The 22,051-nt window shown below is 60.3% G+C and overlaps 1 protein-coding gene across 4 annotated transcripts in view; it reads right to left on the reverse strand.

The window, feature by feature from the left end:
• CDH4 (cadherin 4) overlaps window positions 1–19,982 on the reverse strand; it is a 538,296-nt gene extending 518,314 nt beyond the window's left edge. For all 4 annotated transcript variants that reach the window (XR_006200327.1, XM_042930499.1, XM_042930497.1 and 1 more), the window contains exons 1-2: window positions 19,926–19,982; window positions 17,296–17,407 (exon numbers count right to left, since the gene is read on the reverse strand). Coding sequence is in view for 3 of the 4 variants with exons in the window: in XM_042930499.1 (XP_042786433.1) it covers window positions 17,296–17,407; window positions 19,926–19,982 (169 nt within the window). In the remaining variant the exon portion in view is untranslated. The remainder of the gene's footprint in view (window positions 1–17,295; window positions 17,408–19,925) is intronic.
• Window positions 19,983–22,051: the final 2,069 nt, after the last annotated feature.

Genomic DNA, 22,051 nt, shown 5'->3' on the forward strand with positions numbered 1-22,051 from the left:
GAGAGGGAGGGAGAGAGGGAGGGAGAGAGAGGGAGGGAGGGAGAGAGGGAGGGAGGGAGAGAGGGAGGGAGGGAGGGAGAGAGGGAGGGAGAGAGGGAGGGAGGGAGAGAGGGAGAGAGGGAGGGAGAGAGGGAGGGAGGGAGAGAGGGAGGGAGAGAGGGAGGGAGGGAGGGAGGGAGGGAGAGAGGGAGAGAGGGAGAGAGGGAGAGAGGGAGGGAGAGAGGGAGGGAGGGAGGGAGGGAGAGAGGGAGGGAGAGAGGGAGGGAGGGAGGGAGAGAGGGAGGGAGGGAGGGAGAGAGGGAGGGAGGGAGGGAGGGAAGGTAGGACAGTCACACAGGCCCCACTGGGCAGGACACGCCCCATCACCTGCTCAGCGACCAGCCCCAACTGGTCCCTCTGGGCCCAGCCTGCTCCAGGCCTGGGGGCACACCAAGAAGCAGGTCTGGGAGCCCACGGGGCGGGGAAGGGAGGGCGACAGGCAAAAAAACACTGCCATCGGCTCTGGACAGCAGGGGAGAAGCAGAGGGGCGAGAGCACAGCTGGTAGCAGAGGCAGGGTGCCCAGCCCAGGAGGCGGCCCCGCAGAGGCCCCAGCACAACGGGAAGCGGGAGGCCCCGGGCGCTCGCTTTTGCAGAGTCTCGGGCAGGGCAGGGTGAGGAGTGCGCGGGGCTTTGTGGCAGCCGCAGAGCACTGGGCCCTCCAGCTCGGCTTCCGAAGCTGGTTGTGGTGTTTCAGCAAAGGGTGCGTTTGAGAACGACAGCTGAGAGGCAACAAGGCCCTGGGAGGACACGCCCACCTGTGCCAGCCCCTGCCCACCTCCTGGAATGTTCCCGGACCTGCTCCTGGCCACAGTGTCTTAACTTTGGAGGGGCGGCTCTTGGGAACAGCAGTCACGGCCTCGTGACTTCTCACCCTAGACGTGAAGGAACACGGGGCGGTCCTCCGAGGGAGGCAGGGGGCCAGAAAAGAGATCCCTGCCCGGGCCTCGACCCCGGGCTTTTGCAAGTCACGGCATATCCACTGGCTTCGGCTGCTCCCAGGAAAGCTGCCTGTCGATCTTGAACCTCCCCCAGGAAGGGTCCCGGCCGCCGGGATCTGAAGCCAACCCCCACTTGGGAAGTGAAGTTCATCCCATCAGCACCTCCTTGATCACTGACCATGAGACTCTGGGGTACCGCTCTTTCCCGGAGGCCTCTGGCTCCCCACAGGCCCATCGTCAGAGACCCCGCAAAGCCTCAACTCCATGCTTCTGAAGGAGACAGAACATGCTTCGCGGCCCGTCCCCACTCCCTCCCAAATTCCCTTCCAAACGGCCTCCGTCTCTGATTCTGAACTCCTCCTCTGGAAACAACGATTACGCCTTGCGTGTTTCCCTGAGGGCTGGGCATCCCCTGCCCAGGAGCCACCACCCTCGAGTAACTGCAGGAGGTGATAACACACACACCCCTGGCCCACGAGGAACACATCGTATCATTTCAACATCTACAGAGAGAACCTCCACAGCGCCAAAATACCGCAGCATCACCACCTCATCTGGGGAGCCCTCCAGCTCGCCAAGACCGGGAGAAGAGTTGAATCAATAAAATGTTATCAGCCAAGCAGCTTGACTCCTGCACATTGAGGAACGCAGACACCTCCAGATCCCCATTCCCTGAGGTCAACATAACTCTACAGACCTACCCAAAGCTCAGCAGCGGAAGGATCCTGGCAGACAGGGCGCCCTGGTGAAGGGTGGTGGTGGCAGGGAGGGACACAAAGTCAAGTCATTTAAAAAATGAAGCCCCCTGGCCCCCAGGTGAGAGACCACCGCGTGCCTTGCCCATGCCGGGACCAGCCAAACAAACCGGGAGTTAAAATTTACCAAAGGGCAGAGCCCATGTGCCTTTCTGCCGGGTTGTAACACAGGCCCTGAGTCAGAGAGGGGCACCAGGGGCTGAAATGTGCGGACCAGAGCTGGAGGTGTCATTCACCCCTGCCCCTCGTCCGCCAAGACTCTCGTGAGCCGTGCTGTGCACACAGCACACAAAGAGAGAGGCTGTCCGGCCCTAATACTCCCGATGCGATAATCACCACCGCCACCCAATTATGCTCTGGGCACCTGAAGCTAATGCGGTCCACAGAGGGGCGATTTCATTAGACTGAGACCCACTTGCCTTACTTTGCTTTGATAACGCCTTAATAAATACACCGAGCGAGCCCCAATACAGAGGTGCAGAATGAAAATACTTTGACTCTTCCATTTTCTGTCCGTTCTTCTCTGGTTTTCATGCTTTCAAATTCCCATGCTTGTCAGTTCCAGCCTCTGCCCTTCCAAGAGGTGGGAGAAAGCTCATCTCCTTTCCCTGCAAAGATTCCTTCCCGGGAGGGAGGCTTCGCGGGTGACCCGGGCATCAGCCTCGCCCTCCAGCTCCCTAGCACACATGCTGCCCCACCTCTAGCTGGAACGCCACGCACACGCACACGCACACGCACACAGTGCAACCACACTCGGGCAGATGTGGAGGAGAGCACAATAAACACTACATCATCACACACTTTAATAAAGCGGTGAGACAATGGAAGCAATTAATCTCACTTAGCTCAGGCAAAGGGATGGGAGTAGGCAGCGGAAGGGGGCTCCACAAAGAAACAGCACTTGAGGCGGGAGGCCCTGGAAGGTTCCCACCGATCACAGGGCAGCTGGAGGGGCAGCCAAAACGAAGGGGCAGCGGGAGGAAGGAAGGGCTGGCAAGTACCACTCGTGTCGGCACGTGGCTCAGTGCCCGCCCGAGGAAGGGGTGGGCGTGGCATGGGGGAAAAGGGCAAAGGGCACTGGGAACGTGCCATGGAGGGCTTAAGGCCCTCTGGGATTCGTGGCCGATGGGCCAAACAAAGAGTGCCGCAGCCGCTCTGGTATCTAGGAATCCCAAGATTCACAAGCGCTTCCGAAGCAAGGCGTCACCACCAAGCGCTAAACAATTAACGGCTGTCTTAACGCAGCGTGGCGTCGGGCTGGACCCCACGACTTTCTCTGTCCAACAGCCCCTGACCCCACTGCCGTCTCAGAGACGCTGTGACAGAGTATTAGGCCCAGTCTCCGTTATCCAGCATCCTGGGCCTCCACGGACGCCCACCCCATCAAAACAGACGTGGCCACGAGGGAAACAGCAGTGAGCGAGAGGGCCGGCGTGGACAGCAGCCCCGTCACTGTCCGGCTGGCGAGAGGAAGATGACAGATTACGGGATCACTCCGATCCACGGCGCAAGTGTGGCCTCTGGTTCTCCCTCCCTCAGTTCCCAGGCAGGACACCAGGATTAGCGCCTGGATCAGGAAAGCTCCCTACAGCGGAAGCTACTGACGCCGAGTCTAACCAAACACGTCCAATCTCAAAATCTGAGATCCTTGAAAAGCAAAAGGCAGAAGCACCTTGTCGGTACAGAGCGTCTGGAAATACGTCTAGTGCCCAACTGCACACACACACCTCTGGCCCACGGTCCGGCCTAAGAGTTCAAACAGAAACGAGGCTTTGATTCACGCTCAGGAAAATAAAAAATACGTTAACAGGAGGCGAGGCAAGCCGCTGGGAGAGGTTGGCTTTTCCGTGACAAAAGACAGACACTGCGAGTTTCCCTGAACAGGTTATCATTTTAACATTGCAAAGCACTAGACTTCGTTTTTAAATAGCAGAACTACAATTATCTCCGCACGCCCGTATCGCCGCTCTGCAGAGCTCCTATGTAACGAAGCAACTGTCAGCGATACGGGCAGGACGCACATGTCTGTGCCACGCTAGACGGCCAGCCTTATCAAAACCCAACTGCATTAATCCTTTCCTTACATCAAAAATCAAATAACTTTCTGGAGAGAGGCTCCAGTCTCACGAAGAGCGGTTCCACTGGGAGACGGTGAGTGGAGATTAACCGCACAATATGGTCGGAAATACATAGATAAGCGCCTGCCTCCTCAGCGCCTGCTGAACACTCGGAAACCGGGACTCTTTCAGAAAGACACACACAAGTGTCCAGAGCCACACGCGGCCTCCCCGTCCCATCCGTCCTCCTTGAGACCGACCAAGAACTCTGGCAATAAACGAGACACCCGTCCGTGGCGCCATTTCCAACAACAGCAGTTTTAACCCGCGTGGCATTTAAGCACGAAGGAAATAATATTATTTCAAAACTGATAAGGGAGAAACGCAATAAAACAATTCCTAGATAACCGCGGGGAGGGGATGCCTTCCTGATAAAATACCTTTCAGAGTGAGGGAACAATGTGCTTTTCTGCCTGCACAGAGGAGCAGATACCCAGAGGGCACACTTCTGTCCTCCTCATCTTGGGAGTCGCCCCTGCTCCCCTGTGCTCACAGGAAGTGATTAATTAGAGCCTCCTTGAAGCGGCAACCTCAGAAAGCCACTGGGGAACTTCATCTGCACATCACAGAATGCCATCCTCCCAGAATCCTCCTTTTAGAGCCTGACAACGGGGCCTGTCTCCAGCAGTCCTGGGCACCCGCTCCAGGGCTCCCAGAGGACAGAGGCCTGGCTTAGAAAGGCCTCTCCTCTCGGTGCCTCTTCCGTAAAGGGAGGAGATGCCACCCGTGACACAATTCCAAGCACAAGTGTGGCGTCCTGATCCCAAGTCCCGTGCCCTCAGGCCGCTGCCGTCTTCCGCCCGCCCCCGGCCGTCAGCTCACGCAAAGAAACCCAGGAGGGTCGGTCCCACAGTCCCCACCTGCCTCGACCCAAATCCTGGCTTGTCGGTGTGAGACCCCAGCTCCCCTTTACTGTGGTGTTTCCACTGGGGAGAGGCACGAGTAAGATCCCCTCACACTGTGACAGAGCCGTCCAGTTCGCATGGCACCTTCGCTCAGGCCCTGGGGGGTGCGGGGAGCGGACGACCTCCAGGCCGAGGGTGCCGGAAAGTCACATCCCTATTTTAGGTTCGCGTGGCTTCATGCACCGGATGAGGGTGACAGGTGAGAGGCACTGATGCAACATCGGGTGAGCAGGGAAGACTTTCAGAATCTACATGCAGGCACGTGAGCCTCTTTGCTGCAGCCCGTTGTTATGAGATGCCAGAGCCAAGCCCGCGGCCCTGTGCCAGCCCCAAGGGGAATTTAATCCTGCTCACAAAGAAATTAGGAAGGCAGCCCGCTGGCCCCTCTGTCACGCTGATTCAGCGTAGCTGGACGTAAGGACTGTCTTCTATCACTTAGGAGGAAGGGGTGCCCTTGTCAAGGGGCTCGACTTAACACAGAAGGTGCAGGATCCAAAGGGCACGGGGACAGTAACACACCAGGAGCACTTGTTTCCCAGGCCGGCCCTACGGGTTTTCTCTAACTGCTCGGTCATCTGCTCTGCACACTCAGACTCCTCGCATCCAAGGAAGGCAAGCAGGACGGGAGAGGCGGGCAGACTAACATGAGGAGGCCCTTGTTTTCCAGTCCCCCAATTTATCCCTGTGGAGCTCTAGAAAGTTCCAGAGTCTCTGTGCCCTGGAATTCCTACCTAAAAAGCGGAGACAAGCCCATTCTAGTTTTAGGGGCTGCCACAAAAGGCTGCCACTGTCACCGTGTTTAAAACCCAGAGACTCGTAGGCAATACCACGTTACAGCATTTTCCAATGCAAATCCCCAGAGCAGGGCCAGCTCAATGACCCACAAACACAGGGCAGGTTTAGCCAGGACTGAACTACTGCAGTAAAAATTCACCTGCAGTTTCCGGGACTAGGAGTTCGGAGCATTTGTTCAACGTTTGAGCCAAAAATACCCGGGAGAAAGACTCCCCCTCTCTGGAGAAGCTCGTACCTGGCTTCTCCATCGTTCAACCACCAAGGAAAACACTTGAAGCTCCCACTACACTCCCCCCACCCCCATTTTCAAAGGATCCGAGACTTTAAATGGATTTCAAAGGCCCCTGTAATTCTGCCAGCATGACATTTTATGTCTTATAAGGTACTTTTATTAGCCAGGATTGTAGAAAATTGTCGTTTACCAGCCATTAACCTTTCAAGCATGTAACTATTTTTTTTCCCCACGTGGAAGTCTAGCTTATACTTCTCTGCAGATCAATCCTGAAGCCGTCCAGCTCCTTTAAGGAAAAAAAAAAATTCATCGAAAAGCCTCCCTGTTCTGAAGAAAACATTAAGTTCTGTAATTTTACAGACGTCTGATCGCAATTTTATCACCTTCAGCCCTTCCTGGCATTCTGTGTTTTATCTTAAGATATTAAGAGCTAGTTAAGACAAGTGATCTAACCCCTCCTTTGTACTGAGGGAAGGTGGGAAAGAACGACAGAGGGAAAAGCGTCCAGCTGTACAGAGGGAGAACTGGCACCACGGCCACACTCGAGTTAGCCTCTGACCCCGCGGGCGCGTCCCTGCTCCAGCGTTAAATACGACCTGACACGATCCCATCACCCCACAGCCCTGTTCCTAAACAACCACGGTGAATAACTCACATTCTCACTTGCCTCTCCATGAGCCCACAGAGCTTGAAGGAAGCCACGCCGTTACTGACTGCTTCTGAGACACATGCCCTCCGCCAACAGGTCTCTGGCCACACGTGAGAACGTCCAGAAGTCCCCACACAAAACCATAAAAACCTATCGGATGCAGCTGCCATCTCACAGAAAAGCTCCCACCTCGAAGGCCGGCTGCCCACGTCTCGGGGCTCGACACTCAAGGGGAGCGTCCGAGGTCCTCCGCCGCCGACCGAGGCGCCTGGAGAAGACAGGTGCCCGCGGCCCTGGGCGCCGCCCCCCCCCCCCCCCCGCCGGTCACGCATCGGGAATGAGTCCGCTTCCTGCTGGGGCCTGGACGTGGGCTGCACCCCCCCAGCCTGGGGAAGGGAGAGAAGCAGGGCAGGGCGGGTACCGCGGGGCTGAGCAGGGCCAGCTGCACTGGCTGAGGCAGTAGCACCCGTGACCCGGTGACCCGGGGCAGCTCAGCGGCGCCCTCAACAGGCCGGGTCTGCCTCCAGCTCGTTGTACGTCCGCCTGCAGGGCCACCCAGACTCCCCCGCGAGCCCAGGGCTCCCATTCGTCTCCTCCCACGGCCAGTGCGACTGAAGGTCACGCAGGTCACGACATGCACCTGGGGTCACACAGCCGCCGACGGGGCACTGGGTCTGGACACCCCGAAGCCGAACAGTCCTGGCCCTACACCCAGAAAATCCGGGACCGCGGTGATGGTCGGGGCAGGGGGACGGCGTCAGGCGCCAGCGGGGGAGCGTGGACGCGGGACCCCGAAGCGTCATGCGTCAGCAGCCCTTGCTTGGTAAAGGGGGGCCAGTGACGCGCCTGCCTCCCGGGGTCGGTTGCGCAGATGCACGCAGTTGGCCCCGGGGAGGCGCCCAGCACAGAGCCCAGCTCAGAAGAGCCGCGGTCACCACACGAGAACGACCGTCCCACCGTGACGTGCCGGTGCTCGCCGAAGGGGGCTGCACGCGTGGCCCATCCTGTTCACGGCGCTCAGTAATCAAACGCCCGCGGGCGTCCCTCCGACGGGCCAGCCCAGGCCCGCTCTCAGTACCTCGCTGAAGAATAAAAAAGAAAGGAAGAAGGGGGTCTTTCTCCCGGAAATCCCCTCCGACTACCAAGCAGCCCGAGCGTCAGGGCCGAGCCACCAAGTGGCTTCCCAGCAGCTCCGCCACCAGAGGCAAACGCGGCCCCAGGGCCCAGCTGGGGCGCGACTTGGGGACCCCAGGCATCCTGCGTCGTCCCCTGGCGGGAACAGGCTGCCCACCCAGACCCTGGAGGAGTCAGGACGGCCGGGCTGTGGGACCTGCGGCAGCAGACTCCCCGCGAGGTACCCGGGGCTCCCCGGCAACCGCTCAGGGTACGCTGCGACCATCCCCGGGGAAACGGAGGCTGCCCCCAACGCGGCTGCAAAGGAGCAACGGCGACAGGGGCTGGGCCCTTGCAAACCGCCCAGCGGCTGCTCCAGGGTAAGCCGGCTCCCTCTGCTCTCGGAGGAGCCGAGCAGCCGGGCGGGAACACCCTCGGAACACGAGGAACGAGACACTCGGAGACGGAACTCACGCCTTTTTGCACCGGCTCGGCAAAGCAGCCCTGGGGGGAGGAGAGGCGCCTTGTACCCACGCCTCCCTGCCCGAGAGCAGGGGGAGCGAGCGCAGACATGCGCCACTCCCAAATGCACACCTGGAGATTAACACGATATTTACGACACATCTACGCAATATCACCTGAGCTATCATCCTTGTTAAGATGGCATCTGAAAGGAAAGATAACGGGAGGAGAGCCAACGTCCCATATACATTTTAATTCCGACGGAACCCTCTCACGCTCTGGAACACGGAATGCTGTGTCACCGTGCTGAGGGGCCTCATCTGCCGTCCTGGAGACACGGATGCTCACGGCCTTGTTCCAACCACCCCACCCCCCGAGGCACACCTTCCGATGCGGGCTACCCTCCCCACCCCCCACACACACCCTCAGGGAGAACACGGTTCCTCACGAGGGATGCTGACCCCTGGGGTCCTGAGCCCTCTAGACCCAAGGCCCTCAGGCTTTAATGAGCATCAGCTTCCCCATGAGACACATCAAACAGGCAGAGGCCCAGGCCGCATCCCCAGGATTTCTGATGCGGTGGGTGTGGCAGTGTCCCAGGGCACCTGTAACAAATGATCACCAACTCGGTGGCTTCAAGTGACAAAAATTTATTCTCTTGGGAGTTCTAGAAGCTAGAGTCCAAAGTCAAGGTGTGGGAAGGGTCCTTCCTGCCTCCCCTCCTGTGGCTTCTCCCCTGTGTCTCCTCTTCTAAGGACGCCTGTCACTGGATATAGCCCCCCTCCCCCCAGATCATCCAGGATAATCTCATCTCAAGATCCTTACTTAATTATACCCTCGAGAGCCTTTCTCCAAACAAAATCAGCCACAGGTTCCAGGGACATGTAGCTTGTGGGCCCCCACCATTCAACCCAGGCCGGAGGGTCTGGGAGGGGACCCGGGGTCTGCCAGGTTTCACAAGTGCCCCCCAGGCAGGTGGTTCCTCGGCCACAGGTGGACGTGCTAGGTCTCTGCTCTCCAGGTAAGGAAACTGAGGCCCAGGGAAGGGAGGGCACCCCAGCTCAGCCCCCCTCCCAAGAATGCCCCTGACTCTGACCCTGCGCTCTTCTATGAGCCCTGCTATAAGCAGGAGCCCGGGGCCATGTGTTCAGCAAACGAGGGGTCCCCCCTCAGCTTTCCAGGCAGGTCAGTGTCAACAGTGTTCAAACTCACACTTGGGTGGAAAAACCAAAGCAAGACAAAAACCCGACTTTCTTCTGAGTCAGGTGCACAGGCACACGCACGCGGTCCTGAGGGAAGACCCAGAAGGAAAGCCTCTCTCCGTCTGGTCCGGAGACAGAGAGAGAAGGATCCTTCCCGGCAGACCCAGGTCTGCACACGCCCCACCCGGGGCTGGAACTCAACTGAACTGTATCCAGACCAGGCCAGGAACGCCTCCCTCCGCACCTGTGGCTCCTGCTGGTCCCCTCCCATCCTCCGGGAGGACCGTCCTCCTAGAGACAAGGCGGGGACTGGCACTCTTCCGCCCGTGGATGTTTATCTGTCGCTGAAGGCTTACCTTAATCCTTCCCAAATCCCCACACACTGTCAGCGAGAAAACAGTGAAACCAAACAAGGCAACGTTGGCAGCAGCCAGACCGGAAGCTGCTCTGGGCTTGGGAGCCTCCGCTTACCCTTCATGCCCTCGAGTGGCAAATCACATCTCGGGACCCAAGAGGAAGCTGCCCAACGGGGTCCCAACTACGGACACAGCTACGGCAGGTGGGGGGCCCCTGCCAAGAGGCAGGACTGGATGAGGGCTGCGTGGGGCGTCCAAGAGCCGGGTTTCCTCGGTCACCCTGGGCCCCCGCTTCCCCCGCGGTGAACAACTGCTGAGGACCCCTTGGAACCGCACGAAGGGACATGAGGACGGGATACACGTGGGAGCAGGAAGCGACCGTGTGTCCCTCCTTCATAACGCCCGCGGGAGGCCCCAGGGATGCCTGGAGTGTCGCCTCACATGCACACGGGTCTGCGCAGAAGCAGCCTGGGGATGATTATGGATCTCGGGTCATTTTATGGGTGAGCCCAAATCCGTCACGAGGGTCCTCCTGAGCGGAGGCGGGAGGCAGCCAGGTCAGAGGTGGTGATGGGAGCACAGGAGAAGGTACGGGCAGAGGTACCAGTGTGGCTGTGAGGTCAGAGCCTCCAGAAGGAATCAGCCCTGCCCAACCGCCCCCCTGCAGACTGAAGCCCAGAGGACCGGCCCCTGTTGGAGTTCTGGTGTCCAGAACAGCGAGAGGATAAATTTGTGTGCGTTAAGCCACCAAATACACGGATCACTGGGCTACGCTAAACTAACACAGTCCATGACCTAAGCGGACTCCTCCCTGGAGAAGTCGTGCGGGGGATGGAAAGTCACAGAGACCCCTGCACAGAACCAGGTGGGCCGGGGCGTGACCTACCAACACCCTGAGCCCGCAGGTGTCTCAAGGGCATTAAGTGAGAGGGCAGGTTAGCACTCGGGGGGTGGGGGGACACCCGGTTGAGGATAATCAACTAGGTTTGCTTTGTTTTGTCTTCTTTCCTGTAAGAATGGAAGTCAGGGAGCCAACCTGAAACAGTGCCAGAGGCCACCAGGAGAGGGCAGCCTAGAGCGCGGGCAAAAAGTCACCCAAATTCTGAGCCTTCTGACAAAAGCAAAGGGTTTCACCACCCCCGCTTGCAACAGGCCAGGCCCCCCTCTGAGGACGAAAACTCAGAGGCAAGTGCCCTGAGGTTTCACAAGAACACACGCGGGAGAACTTTGGACTCTCGACGCAAAGAAACTCACATGAGGGTATTTTTTTTTTATGGTGAAATCCATTTTAAGTAAAGATTGTTCCTTCAGAAAGTCAGAAAAATCAGGACATTCGAATGCTTGCTTGTTCACTTGTTCTCAAGTTCTCAAGTCATTATTAGTTCTGGCATCTACTTCAGTATGCTGCAAAGAAAGGTGGGGGAGGAGGAGGAGAGGGGGAGGGGAAGGGGGAGGGAGAAGGAGGGGGGGGGAGAGAGGGAAAAGGAGAGGGGGGAGGGGAAGGGGGAGAGAAGAGAAGAGGCAAGGGGGAGGTGAGGGAGAGAGAGGGGAAGGGGATGGGATGGGATGGGGGAGGGGAGGGGAGAGGCCTGGAAACCTAAAATGGGAGGCCCCTGCAAACACCTGGGACCCCAGACCCAGGGTAGAAAGGACCACGGCAGATGGAAGGCACACACAGCCGGCCAGGAGAAAGTGCCAGAAACCTCCTTCAAGCCACGGTCTGTGGCCCCCCTGGCGGTCCACGATCATAGGCCTCCTCACTGTCCCCAGTGCCCGGGTCACCCATGTCCAGCTTCCAGGCTGCAGGCCTCGCCTGGGGGGGGGGGTCTCTCCCGGCCTCCCCCAGCGCTGGCAGGGCTCAGAGCCCCCTGAGCACATGCCCTGGACCGTCTGCTACGTGCCCAGAATTGAAGACTCCTGTTGGCCTCACGGAACCCTGGCTTGCTGATCCTGGGGCCGGTTCTGCAAACCCAAGGTGTCCACAGAGTTTGGACCCACTTCAGATGAGCCCTCACACATCAGTGCCGCCCGTCCAGCACCTCCTGATACACTGGGCTTCTGTTTGTTGCAAACGTCCAAAACGGGAAACAATTAGCACGTCTGAATGCTTGATAATTACTAATTTTCTGATGGTGCCCGGAACATCTGGGCTATCCTATGTGCACGTGACCTTGGCGCTCCGGAACCATCTTTGCACACGGTACGTGAGGGATCTAAATGAGCTACAAGCGTGGGTCTGGACAGACAGGGAAGGCACAGCAGATCAGCGCGTTCTAGCCAAGCTCCCGACTGGGGTCACGGGCTTCTGATCCACGAAACGGGACCAGTGCTACTCATGGGCAGAGCTTTCGCGAGGATCACAAGGGCGGTGTCCGCGGAGGCTGGCAGGCAGCGTGGCCCGAACTCCGTGTTGTCACGGGACAAGCACACAAGGCCTCCCGTTTCCTCATCTCGAGAGGCCGCTAGAACACGCGGTTCTGAACCGCAAAACCTTCACCTTCAGGCCACAGCTTCCACACGTGCATCATCCTCACGTGTAACTGGCGTGTGAGCTTTCGGCACTGAGGGTTTTGATTTGGTGACAGGTGATTATACACATGGGGCAGAAGTCAGAAGACGGGAACTCCCGACACACTGCCTCAGGGACCCAGTGCGCAGCACCCAGTCGGGCCACGAGGGCCGCGTCCACGGGGGCGGAGCTCACCGTCGGGGCGCGGTCCTGCTCTGCGCCCGCTCACCTCCACCTAGTGGAGACCGAGGTTCCCCAGAGCCGGTCGATATTGCGGACAGAGACGAAGTCCCAATGCCCGCCCCCCTGGATGAGGACAGCTAAGAGAGCCCACGGAGACTGTGCACTCCACGATGGGAGGGGCAGACACGTAAGGACTCATCCACATCCTGGCCGCGGACTCGAACGTGGTGCCCGTTCATTTCATCTGCCCAGCAAATACTTACTGAGTGCCCACGGCATGCTCTCAGCTAGGCATGGGTACTAGCCAGGCCACTAAAGAGAGACGGAAATCAGGGCCCAAGGAACAAAAACTGAGAAGGACCCCAAAACCTGGGCACAAGTCAGAGGATGAAATGTACTCCAAGTTTCCAGAGACAAGGACAGGCACTAGCTAGGGTGCACAGCACTGTTTCCCTAAATCAGAAACTGCGTTGGGTCACGTACGGCAAGAAACTCAACTGCGGTGTGTTAGCCTCGTTCTTCTCACCTCTTGGGGGACAACGAGCCCACGGGTTATCTGGATGCCCTTCAAGGACGCCACCTAGGATCCAGTTCCCGCTCTACCGTCCTCACAGTCACAAGATGGTTGCTCTGCCTCAGACATCACATCTGTCTTCCAGGCAGGAGAAGGAGGTAAAAAGCAAAAGGCAGAAGGCGTGGCCAGCCGAATCTGTTCCTCTTTACCAGGAAGAAAAGCGAACAGAGCCATGCAAAACCCCCTTCCCAGAAGCGTCATCTAGCAGCACACCCTAATGAGGCCCCACGGCTTGAACCGCCACCTTGGTGTGAGGGCGTCCACCGGCTGGGTGAGCCTCTTAAACAGGACTCCGCGTACGCCAGGCGGGTGGGTACAGAAGGGGCGTCGCCGAGGAAGAGGGCGAGGCGGTGCTGGCCGGGGGGTCACCAGCGCCATTTACCCGCTCGCTCACGGCAGCTCCCGCTCCCCCGCGACTTAACCAGGGCGCCCCAGACGTGCCAGGGCGTCGGCGCTCTCGGGCTCCTTCGTTACGTCTTCATCCGAGATGAAAGCCCGCATGCGGCCCGCACACACACCGGGCACGAAGCCGGGGGCTGGGTAGGCGGGAGGGCTCGCTTACCTTCTCGCGCGCACGCCTGGGGCTGCCTTCTGCCCCGGCAGGAGCGACCTGTCCACACCGAGGGGGCAGGGCGGCTATTTTCCACGTCCTCGTCCAGAGGAGATAAGGGTACTCGTGGCCGCGCCGATCACATCGTGGCAAATGCTCGCTTGCTGACCGCAAACACCTGCACTTGGACGGTCTGGGACCGTCCCGCCCCCTCCCGCCTGGTACGCAAAGGAGTCGCTCATCCCACGACGCGGCAGGTAGGGCGCCGGCAGCGGATGTCGCTGCTTGTCTCCCTGCGTCCACCCCTCCCTTCCTCCTTCCGAAAACAGGATCCCACTCGCTCCGAGGACACGGCTCCACCAGGTGGGGGATCGTAACAGCTCTAACCCAGATACGGCGACACAGCCCTCTCCTTCCCAGCGTCCCCACCCCTCGCGGCTGGGAGCGGCGGGTGACCAAGCTCCAGCCGACCAGAACAGCGAGCCACCTGACGAAGTGCTTGCTTTCCCGGTACAGAGAAGGGATGCGGACGGTGCTACCCCCTCCTCGCTTCATCCTGCTCCAACCTCATGTGCGATGCCCGGAGCCGCAGCAGCCAGTTTACAACGATGAGGCAATAAACCGAACTGACAAAGTAAAGACGGCAGGGTTAAACCAGGCAAGGGATGATGCCGCTGATAAGCCGCCGCCCCAGCCCTCGACCATCTCTCTCCTCCTTCTGAACATCCTGAAATGATCTAAAATGGTAAACCAGAGTGACAGGCTGCGGCCCTCATGAAATTTCCGGTTTAGGTAAGAGAGATGACCGAGCAGAGAACGGAAGTCCTCCGATGAGGGAGCAGAGTGTGGCCCAGGGTGCACACGACGGCCCCACGCTCACGCAGGAGGGGAACACAACGGCTCGTCATCGAAGCAGACTCCTCTTTTCCGTGTCACTTGAGCCCGCTTCCCCTAGGTAAGGCCCAGACCCCTCCGAACGTTTCTACTCACACGCTGCCTCTTTTCCAGCACCCAGAGGAGACAGGACCCGTGCGACGTGGGTCCCCACCACACATCCTGTCACCCTCCCATCCTCGGGCGGAGCCGCTCTGGGTTTTCCAGAACTCTGCCCGCCACAACAGAGCAATGCAGGTCACCGCATCAGCTGCGGCCTCCTCAGCAGGGCTGACCATTAATTATTAACAAAGCAGAGAAAAAGACACCGGCTGGGCAACCGGCCCCCGCTCAACCAGGGCTCCCAGAACGTTCCATTTGGGCCCAGGGAGAAACCGCTTAACCAACCTACTTTGGGTATTACCATGCACCGGTGATCGCGGCCGTAGTGAACTACCTTGAAAACAAAACCACAGCTAAGAGTCCATGGGACCACATGCACGTGCTTGCCAGAAAAAGCAGACACAGGAGACAGAACTCGGAGGGGATCTAGGAATCTAGGAACCAGGGGCACTCGTCCCACAGAACGCTCCGCTGGTCCAAAGGTCCACAGTACCATAGTATTTGCTGTCCTATTGGGGAAAACTATTTTAAGCCTAATTAGCATGAAATTTTTAGAACGGAAATGCTTTTCATTTAGACATAAAACAAAATGCCACGACATTTCTTCCATCCACTTATCATAAATAAGTTAATTACCATGTAACAAATCGCTCCTTCTGGAATCTGGAGGTTCGGGGCTGCTGGTAAGCTGACTCAGGCAGAGAAGGAGCCACTGAGCAGTCGTTAATGGCTTACGGCGTACTTACAATAAAATGGGGACGCCGTGAAGCTTTGCTCATCAAATGAAGGTTAAGCTCTCTCCGTTGGAGTAACTCAATTATAAGGAGTCATTATCAGCTTAACCTGATTCCTACCAGAATAACAGAAGTGTTGTGCCAATATCTTATCTTGGACCCACACATCTTCACTGCAGTCTTGTCACTTGCAAAGTTTGTACACAGAGACATTTTTATCTGTCCTGGTTTGAATGTATGTCAGCGTTGGCTTTTGCTTCCGTATCTGCAACAATTATTTCTGAGATAGAAAACATCTCTCGGTCCCTGAGAACGGCGTGGTGGAGGGGGACGGAGGCAGGTGCAGGAGAAGCAGTGGGGCTCCAGCCTACCCCAGAGGAGGGGAGGAGCAGGCCCCAGTGACTGGGACACAGCTCCCCTCAACCTGGGCTGCGCTGGGCCACACCTCAGGTACAAGTAAGGGCCCAGAAAATGAGTCCCGCATCCACAAAGCCTGTCTGCTGGTCCCAGTTTGCCTGCCATGGTGGGCTCTTCACCCCATGCTGGGTAAAAACCATCTGGGCTCATGGGGCAGGCCAACATTCAGCCAGCGATCGTGACTTCCCCACCACGCGGGCCAAGAGCGGAGGGGCCAGCTCTCCACCGGCGGGTGGGCGGGGGGAGACCAGATGCCTGTTAGAAATCCCACGTTTCATCATAAGAGGTCTGAGATTCTGCCATGCTCTTCTGCGGTAGGTAGTACTTATTACTAAAACAGAGGCCTTCTTTCTGAAATTCCTGGGTAAAAGCGAAACTCCAAGATCCCATCAGGTGTGGCTCCTTGCCCAGAGAGGCACAAGAAGCCAGCTTCCAGATCAGCACACGGGGGCACCACAGCGTCCCTGTTGTGTGCAACAGTACAACGCACTGAGAGTAGAAGAATGTTCCAGGCCTTCCCCGAGGGCACACAGGAACGCTCGGGAGACCAATCCATCCTGAAAGAGGGTCTACCCTCTCGAATTCTGAAATGACACGCACAGCACATTCACAGAGCATCTCCTAAGGCTCTCACCACATATGCCTACTCATGCAACACGCCCATTCTGCTTCCGGGCAACTGCCGTGGATTTTTGGGGGGAGGGAGGGTGGGTAATCCACGAAAAGGCTCCACAGATGATGCCCTTAGCAGGTCAACGCAGATGACAACAAACAGGTGAGGGAAGCTGCACTCAGCCCCAAATAAAAATCCCGTTCACGTAACCAAGAACAAACAAGATAAGTGACCGAGCTCTGTCCCCGAGGAAGAGAATCCGAAAAACCCCCACCACCGCCCCCCTAAGGAGCTGCTGTCAGCTCTTGAGAATCTGAGATTCCCTGAAACCCAAAGCTGGGGAGAAAGTCAGCGCTATGAGGATTATTTAGTCGTGAGTGCTGAAATTTAGCTCTGAAGCCTTATCCAAAGTTTGCTCCCTCCGTCGCTCCGAAACCGGCTAAAAGCTGCTGCTTCTGGGAAGGCGCTCAGCCACGGTGTTCGCGGTAGGACTTGGAAACCTCACAAGGAAGGCCTGATTGATCTCCCCTCCCGTACACATGGGAAGTTTAATTAGTTTGTCTCGAAAGGGAAACGGATCAACATACAGAATGATCTCCTGTCTCTTGACTTTTGAAGCTGCCTCTGACGTTCCCATCACAAACGTGGATATAATCCTACAATTACGATAAAGCTAATTGGTAGTTCCCTCCTGCATGTGTGTTTTCGTGTTATCAGTGGGGTAGTAATGAAAACGAATACCACATTTGTGAACAGAACGTCTGTGGGTTTATTTACCGCATTTCCAACAACATCGTCTGCTTTATCATGCATTTCAAAGCAGGGATAATTTAAGAATCCAGAATTTCATACATAAAAATACTTAGCAAGAAAGTCTCTCTCTCTGCACATTATTTGGGTGACGTTACATCCGAATTCCAATTTGTTGCCCAGGAAATGATTCACCTCACTCAAAAATGACAGGCACTCTGAATCATTCACCTGGGATGCAAAACGCCTTTGAGGTCCACGGAGGGACACCTCATTGACCTCACAACCGTCATTTGGCAGACAGCCTGCCTCAAAGACAGCCCCGACCCGCCTTTTCCACAGAAAGGTCTCCCCAGTCCAGAACACAGTGTGCGATTTCTTCCCACCCCCCACGCCCCCCCTACCTTTGAGAAGCTTCTCTCCTTCCAGAATATTCTCCGAGATTAGTGCCGTGTAGTCTTCTTCGGAGAATCCAGCCTTGCAGGTCTCCCGGGCTGTAAGATCCCCATTATGGGCCTGAGAACAGAAAGAAAAGAGGTCGGGACAAACGTGAAGTTGGCAGAAATTTAATCCAACCCCTTGTCTCTCAGTGGCTGCCGCAGGCAGGGTCTGGCCTCTGGCTATGACAGAACCACCTGAGCCACAGCCTTCCCCCCAAGCTCCCCTGCTTCCGTGCTCTCAGGGACTCACCTGGTCCAACAGCACCCTCCTGGGGGGATTCCGTCCCAGACCCCACGGAAGCCCGGAACCGCCCAGCACCCAACCCCGTATAAACTCGGTATAAACCGTTTTTTCCTCGACACACACCCTCCAGTCGAGCGCGGTTTATAAACCCGGCGCAGTGGGAGATTAACAATAACGATGAAACAGAACACTTGTGACGTGTCCTGTGACTGTGGTCTCTCTCCCGGGCACCTTCTTGTCCTGGGCTCACCCTCCTCGTGCCCAGGTGACGGGAGGAGATGCCCGCGCCATGGGATGGACGTCACGTGAAGGACGCGGCACGTGACGCAGCGCCAGGCTGCACCTGACCTTCTGACCTCGAGTCAAGGGGAGGGTCCTCTGCTTCCCGCGCGGAAGCGGCGGGAGCCCAGCGCGGGTGAGGGGGTAACTGCTGGCTCCGCCTGGGCACGGGGGTGCAGGCGGGGAGGAGGGCCAGCGGATGGCAGGGCGGCGGGCCTCGGAGGGCCTCTCTGTCCCCGCAGAAAGCAACGTCTGAGGAGTGTCCGAAGACAGCCGAGGAAGCCACAGAGAGGAGGGAGGTGCAGCCAGCCGAGGCCCTCTCGGCCACCGCCCCCCGGGGCCCCAGAGCTGGGCTTCTGTCTTCTCTGTGGGTCCCCAGGGAGGGAGGCGGCGGCAGAGCAAGAGAGGAGGTCCTCCCAGAGGCGGCTCAGCGCCGGGCAAGGAGGGAGGCTCCCGGCGACGCGGCTCCACCCTCCAGCCCTGGCACCTCCACTGGGCTGGACACTTGTCCGCCCGTGGAGCCCCCATCTCTGGCCCAAACGGGCGAGACAGCTGCCCTGACTGACCTGAAAGGGTGGGTGTCCTCGGGTCTTGCCCAGCGGGAGGGGCTGGGGGGCGGGCGGGGAGCCCCCCGGCCAGGCTGCGGGGGACAGCAGCTACAGGTCAGCCTCGAGCGGAGGGGAACCGTCGAAGAGACGGCGCGCGCGGCGGGACGCTGGGCCGAGACGTCGGAGCGCAGCGGCCCCGCTACCCCCGGCCAGCGCTCGCCGGCAGCAGGGGCGCAGCCCGCGGTCGTGGCTTCGCGGGGCCGCCGAGCGGAACGCGCCTCCCGCCGCGGCGTCCGCTCCAGCCCCGCGCGCCGCCGCCGCCCGCCCGCCGGGCCCCGGCTCCGGCACCGCGCCGCCGGCCCGGACGCGGACGCCCTCCCCACAAAGCGCCAAGGAGAGAGCGAGGGGCGCGGGCTCGTTCCTTGGGAAAGCTCCAAGCCGCGGCTCCGCTCCTCGGGAACCGAGCTCCACAGAGGACCGGAACCCCGGGGGCGAACTCGCCCGGGAAAGTTTCGCCCCGCCCGGGCGAGTGGCGAACGCAGCCGGAGCGCCCCGCAGCCTCCGAGCGGGCCTGGGGGCGCCGCACTTGTTTATTTCGGAGGCTGCAACCGCGCTGCCCGGAGGAGCAGCGAGGCCGATCGGCCACGAGAGGGGGTTCCTGCAACTCCCGCGGCCCCGCCGCCTCCCCGGGGCCGCCACCCGGCGCAGCCCCGCACGCCGCCCCCGGGGCCTGCACCCGCCGCGCACAGCCGGTCTGGGGGCCGAGCTCGCGGACTCGGAGGGAAGGAGGCGGGCGCCCGGACCGCGCTCCCGGGCACGCTCACCCCGCGCCCGCCTGACTTCCCGGCCCCGCTCCGAGCGGCGAGGGCCCCGCCGGACACCGGCTCCAGCCGCGCCTGGGGGACTCCGCGGCGAAGGTGCCCCGCGGTCCACATCCGCCGCCCACCCGCAGCCGCGGTCTGGGTCAGCACCCGGAAGCCCAGCACGGAGGAGGCGCCGCGCCGCGCCGCGAGACCCCGGCCCCCGGCACGGGGCGGCGAGACCGGGTGTCCCCAGGACCCTGGTTCTTCGCCTGCTGCCGCCGGCTCCCCCGCCCGCAGTCCCGGCCCGGGCTGGGCTCGCCAACTCCGGAGGCGCGCGGCTCCCGGGCGATGGAGGGCGCGCCGGCTCCGCCAGCGGGCAGCCTGCCCAGGCGCGGGAGAGCCGAGCTCCGAGCGGCGGCCGCGGACCTGGGGCGGCCGAGGGATGCTTGGCGGGTCCCGCTTCGGGCAGAGCTCTCTGGGCCCTCCACCCACCCGCACCGCACCCCGCTCCGCACCACGGCTCGCCTCTGCCCCGGCGGCTCCCCGCTCCTGCCGACCGCGGGCGGCTTCGCGGAGCGCGGGAGCCTCTGGATGCAGCGGTGCGCGCGGCGGGGGCGCCCGGGAGAGCCCCTCCGGGCGAGTGCGCGCCCCGCCGGCTCCGGGGGCGGCCCCGCGGTGCCCGGGGCTTCCGAGCGGCCGGGACGCCAGGCGGCAACTTACCCGGAGCGCGCCGGAGAGCGAGAGCAGCACGAGGAGCACGCCGGAGCCCGCGGTCATCTTCCCGCCGCGCCGCGCCCCGGCGCCCGCCCGGAGCCCGGCGCCCGGAGCCCGCTCCCGGCCGCCGCCGCCGCCGCCGCCGCCGCCGCCCCGATCGTGCAGCTCCGATGGCCGCCGCCGCCGCCGCCGCCGCCGCTCGATCGGGCCCCGCGCCTCCAGCCCGGCCGCGCCGCCGCGATCGCCGCCCGGCTCCGGGAGCCAGGCCAAGTCGGCCGGCGGCGCGCTCCCTCGGGCCGGTGCGTCCGCCGGCCTCGCAGCCGCCCGCGCCTCTGTTCCGCGCGCTCCGAACTGCAGGTGAAGCCGCGCGGCCGCCCCGCCGAGGCCCCGCCCCGAGCCCGGCCCCTGCGCTCGCTCGGCCTGACGCGGGCCTTAAAGGCGCCGCGCCCCCCGCGCCGCGCCCGCGCCCGGCGCCTCCTCCCCGCGCCCCCGCCCCCCACGGCGGGGCGTCCGAGCCCGGGTCGGGGGAGGGGGAGGAGGGCGGGGACCTGAGGACTGAAGGAGGCACAGAGTCTCCCCTCGCCCCACCCCCACATACCCTGGGCGCCCCCTCTGGATGGGGAGCCCCTGCTGCTCAGGCCAACTTCCTGCCCGGCCCACGGTGGGAGGGCGCTCCCCTTCTGTTCTCCCCGTTTAGGGTGTCTTCGCACCGACTCCCGCGGCCCGGGCCCACCTCACGAGGGGCCTTGCACCCACGCTCGGCGGGCAGGAGTCAGCCCCGAGAGACCAGGCGGGCCGTAGCGAGGGCGCAGCGCGGACGGGCTGTGGTTCCGCCTGCAGGCTGTGCTGACCCTCCAGCGCAGTGCAGAGCCCTGGCCGCGCTGCGCCCCTAAGGACTGGGGAAGGGACTGATTCCTGGTTGTGCATCAAAACACACTGCTAGGCCTGAGAAGCCGGGAAAGAAATGAGAGGCCCCGGGAAAGAAAAGGAAGAAATTTTCCGACAGGAGAGCTGTGTCAGGAATGTCCGCTCCGCCTGTCCAGGCCGGCTGCGTTTGCTCTGCTTGGGTGATCTGCGAACCGGGGGGACACTTCTTTCAGGGATCCTCGAGTGAAAATATGCGCGGCTTGGAAAGTGAGTAAATGCTTCCTGCACGTTTCCTTTTGGCTTGGAGATTGAGAGAAAGTGGTTTTGTTTGCTCAGATATTTGAAATTTCTTTGTCTTGGTTTGGAGAAGCTCTGTGTCCAGAATACATTAGTTCTGGTTTAAGAAATGCGCCGCAAAGGAGGGAGAAGAGGACTGAGTGCAAGTGCGGAGCCCCAAGGTCAGAGCCAACTTGGGCAGGTGCGCAAAGAGCCGCAGAACCGCCTTTTCTTCTCCCCCAGGGGCCCTCCCACCTGGGCAGGGCGGTCCGTTGGTTAGTGCGCTGCACGCTTCAGACCCCAGGTGATCGATAAGCCAGGAGGAGCCGGGTTAGGCGTAGATGCAGCCCCACAAGGTGACGTGCGTTTTCTCGCCCTGCAAGCGTGTGCAGCTAGTCCAGGGCACGGCACATCTGTACCAGCCTGCCGCTGTACCTCGCCCTGCATCTGGGCACATTCCTAACCTGATGGGGAACTAACATCCCCGAACGTGCCTGGCTTATCAGGGTCACGCTTGCACAGAGGTCCTGCGTCACCAGTGAGGTTTCAGGGATAAATGTACCGGAAATCCACACGGCCGGGGGGGGGGGGGGGATTGCATTCCTCGGCCATGTGCTCACACCTCTGAAAGACCCCTGCTCCTGCCCCCCCCCCTTAATGTACCCCATCACTGCCTAGAGAGCCTACACAGGCCGTCCTGAAATGTGCATCCCGGGCCCTGCCTTTGTCTCCGGAAGACCAGAGCTTGATACCAAGTGTTCCTCAGGGGACGAGTTCCAGAGCAGAGCATTTGCTCTCCTGGCTCTGTAACCCGCTGGACTGCAAACAGGCATGGCCACTTGAACTGCAAAAACGGGGTGTTGGGTGGGGGTCTCGAGGCCCAAACACTGCAGGACACGCCGGCCACTGAGCGCCTGGGAGTCATGAGCCACCAGAGCTGCCTCCACTTGCAGACGGGGTACGCGCATCCTGAGAATATCCGCCTTGAG

This window comes from Panthera leo, chromosome A3 (genome assembly GCF_018350215.1).
Source record: "Panthera leo isolate Ple1 chromosome A3, P.leo_Ple1_pat1.1, whole genome shotgun sequence".
Lineage (NCBI taxonomy): Eukaryota > Metazoa > Chordata > Mammalia > Carnivora > Felidae > Panthera > Panthera leo.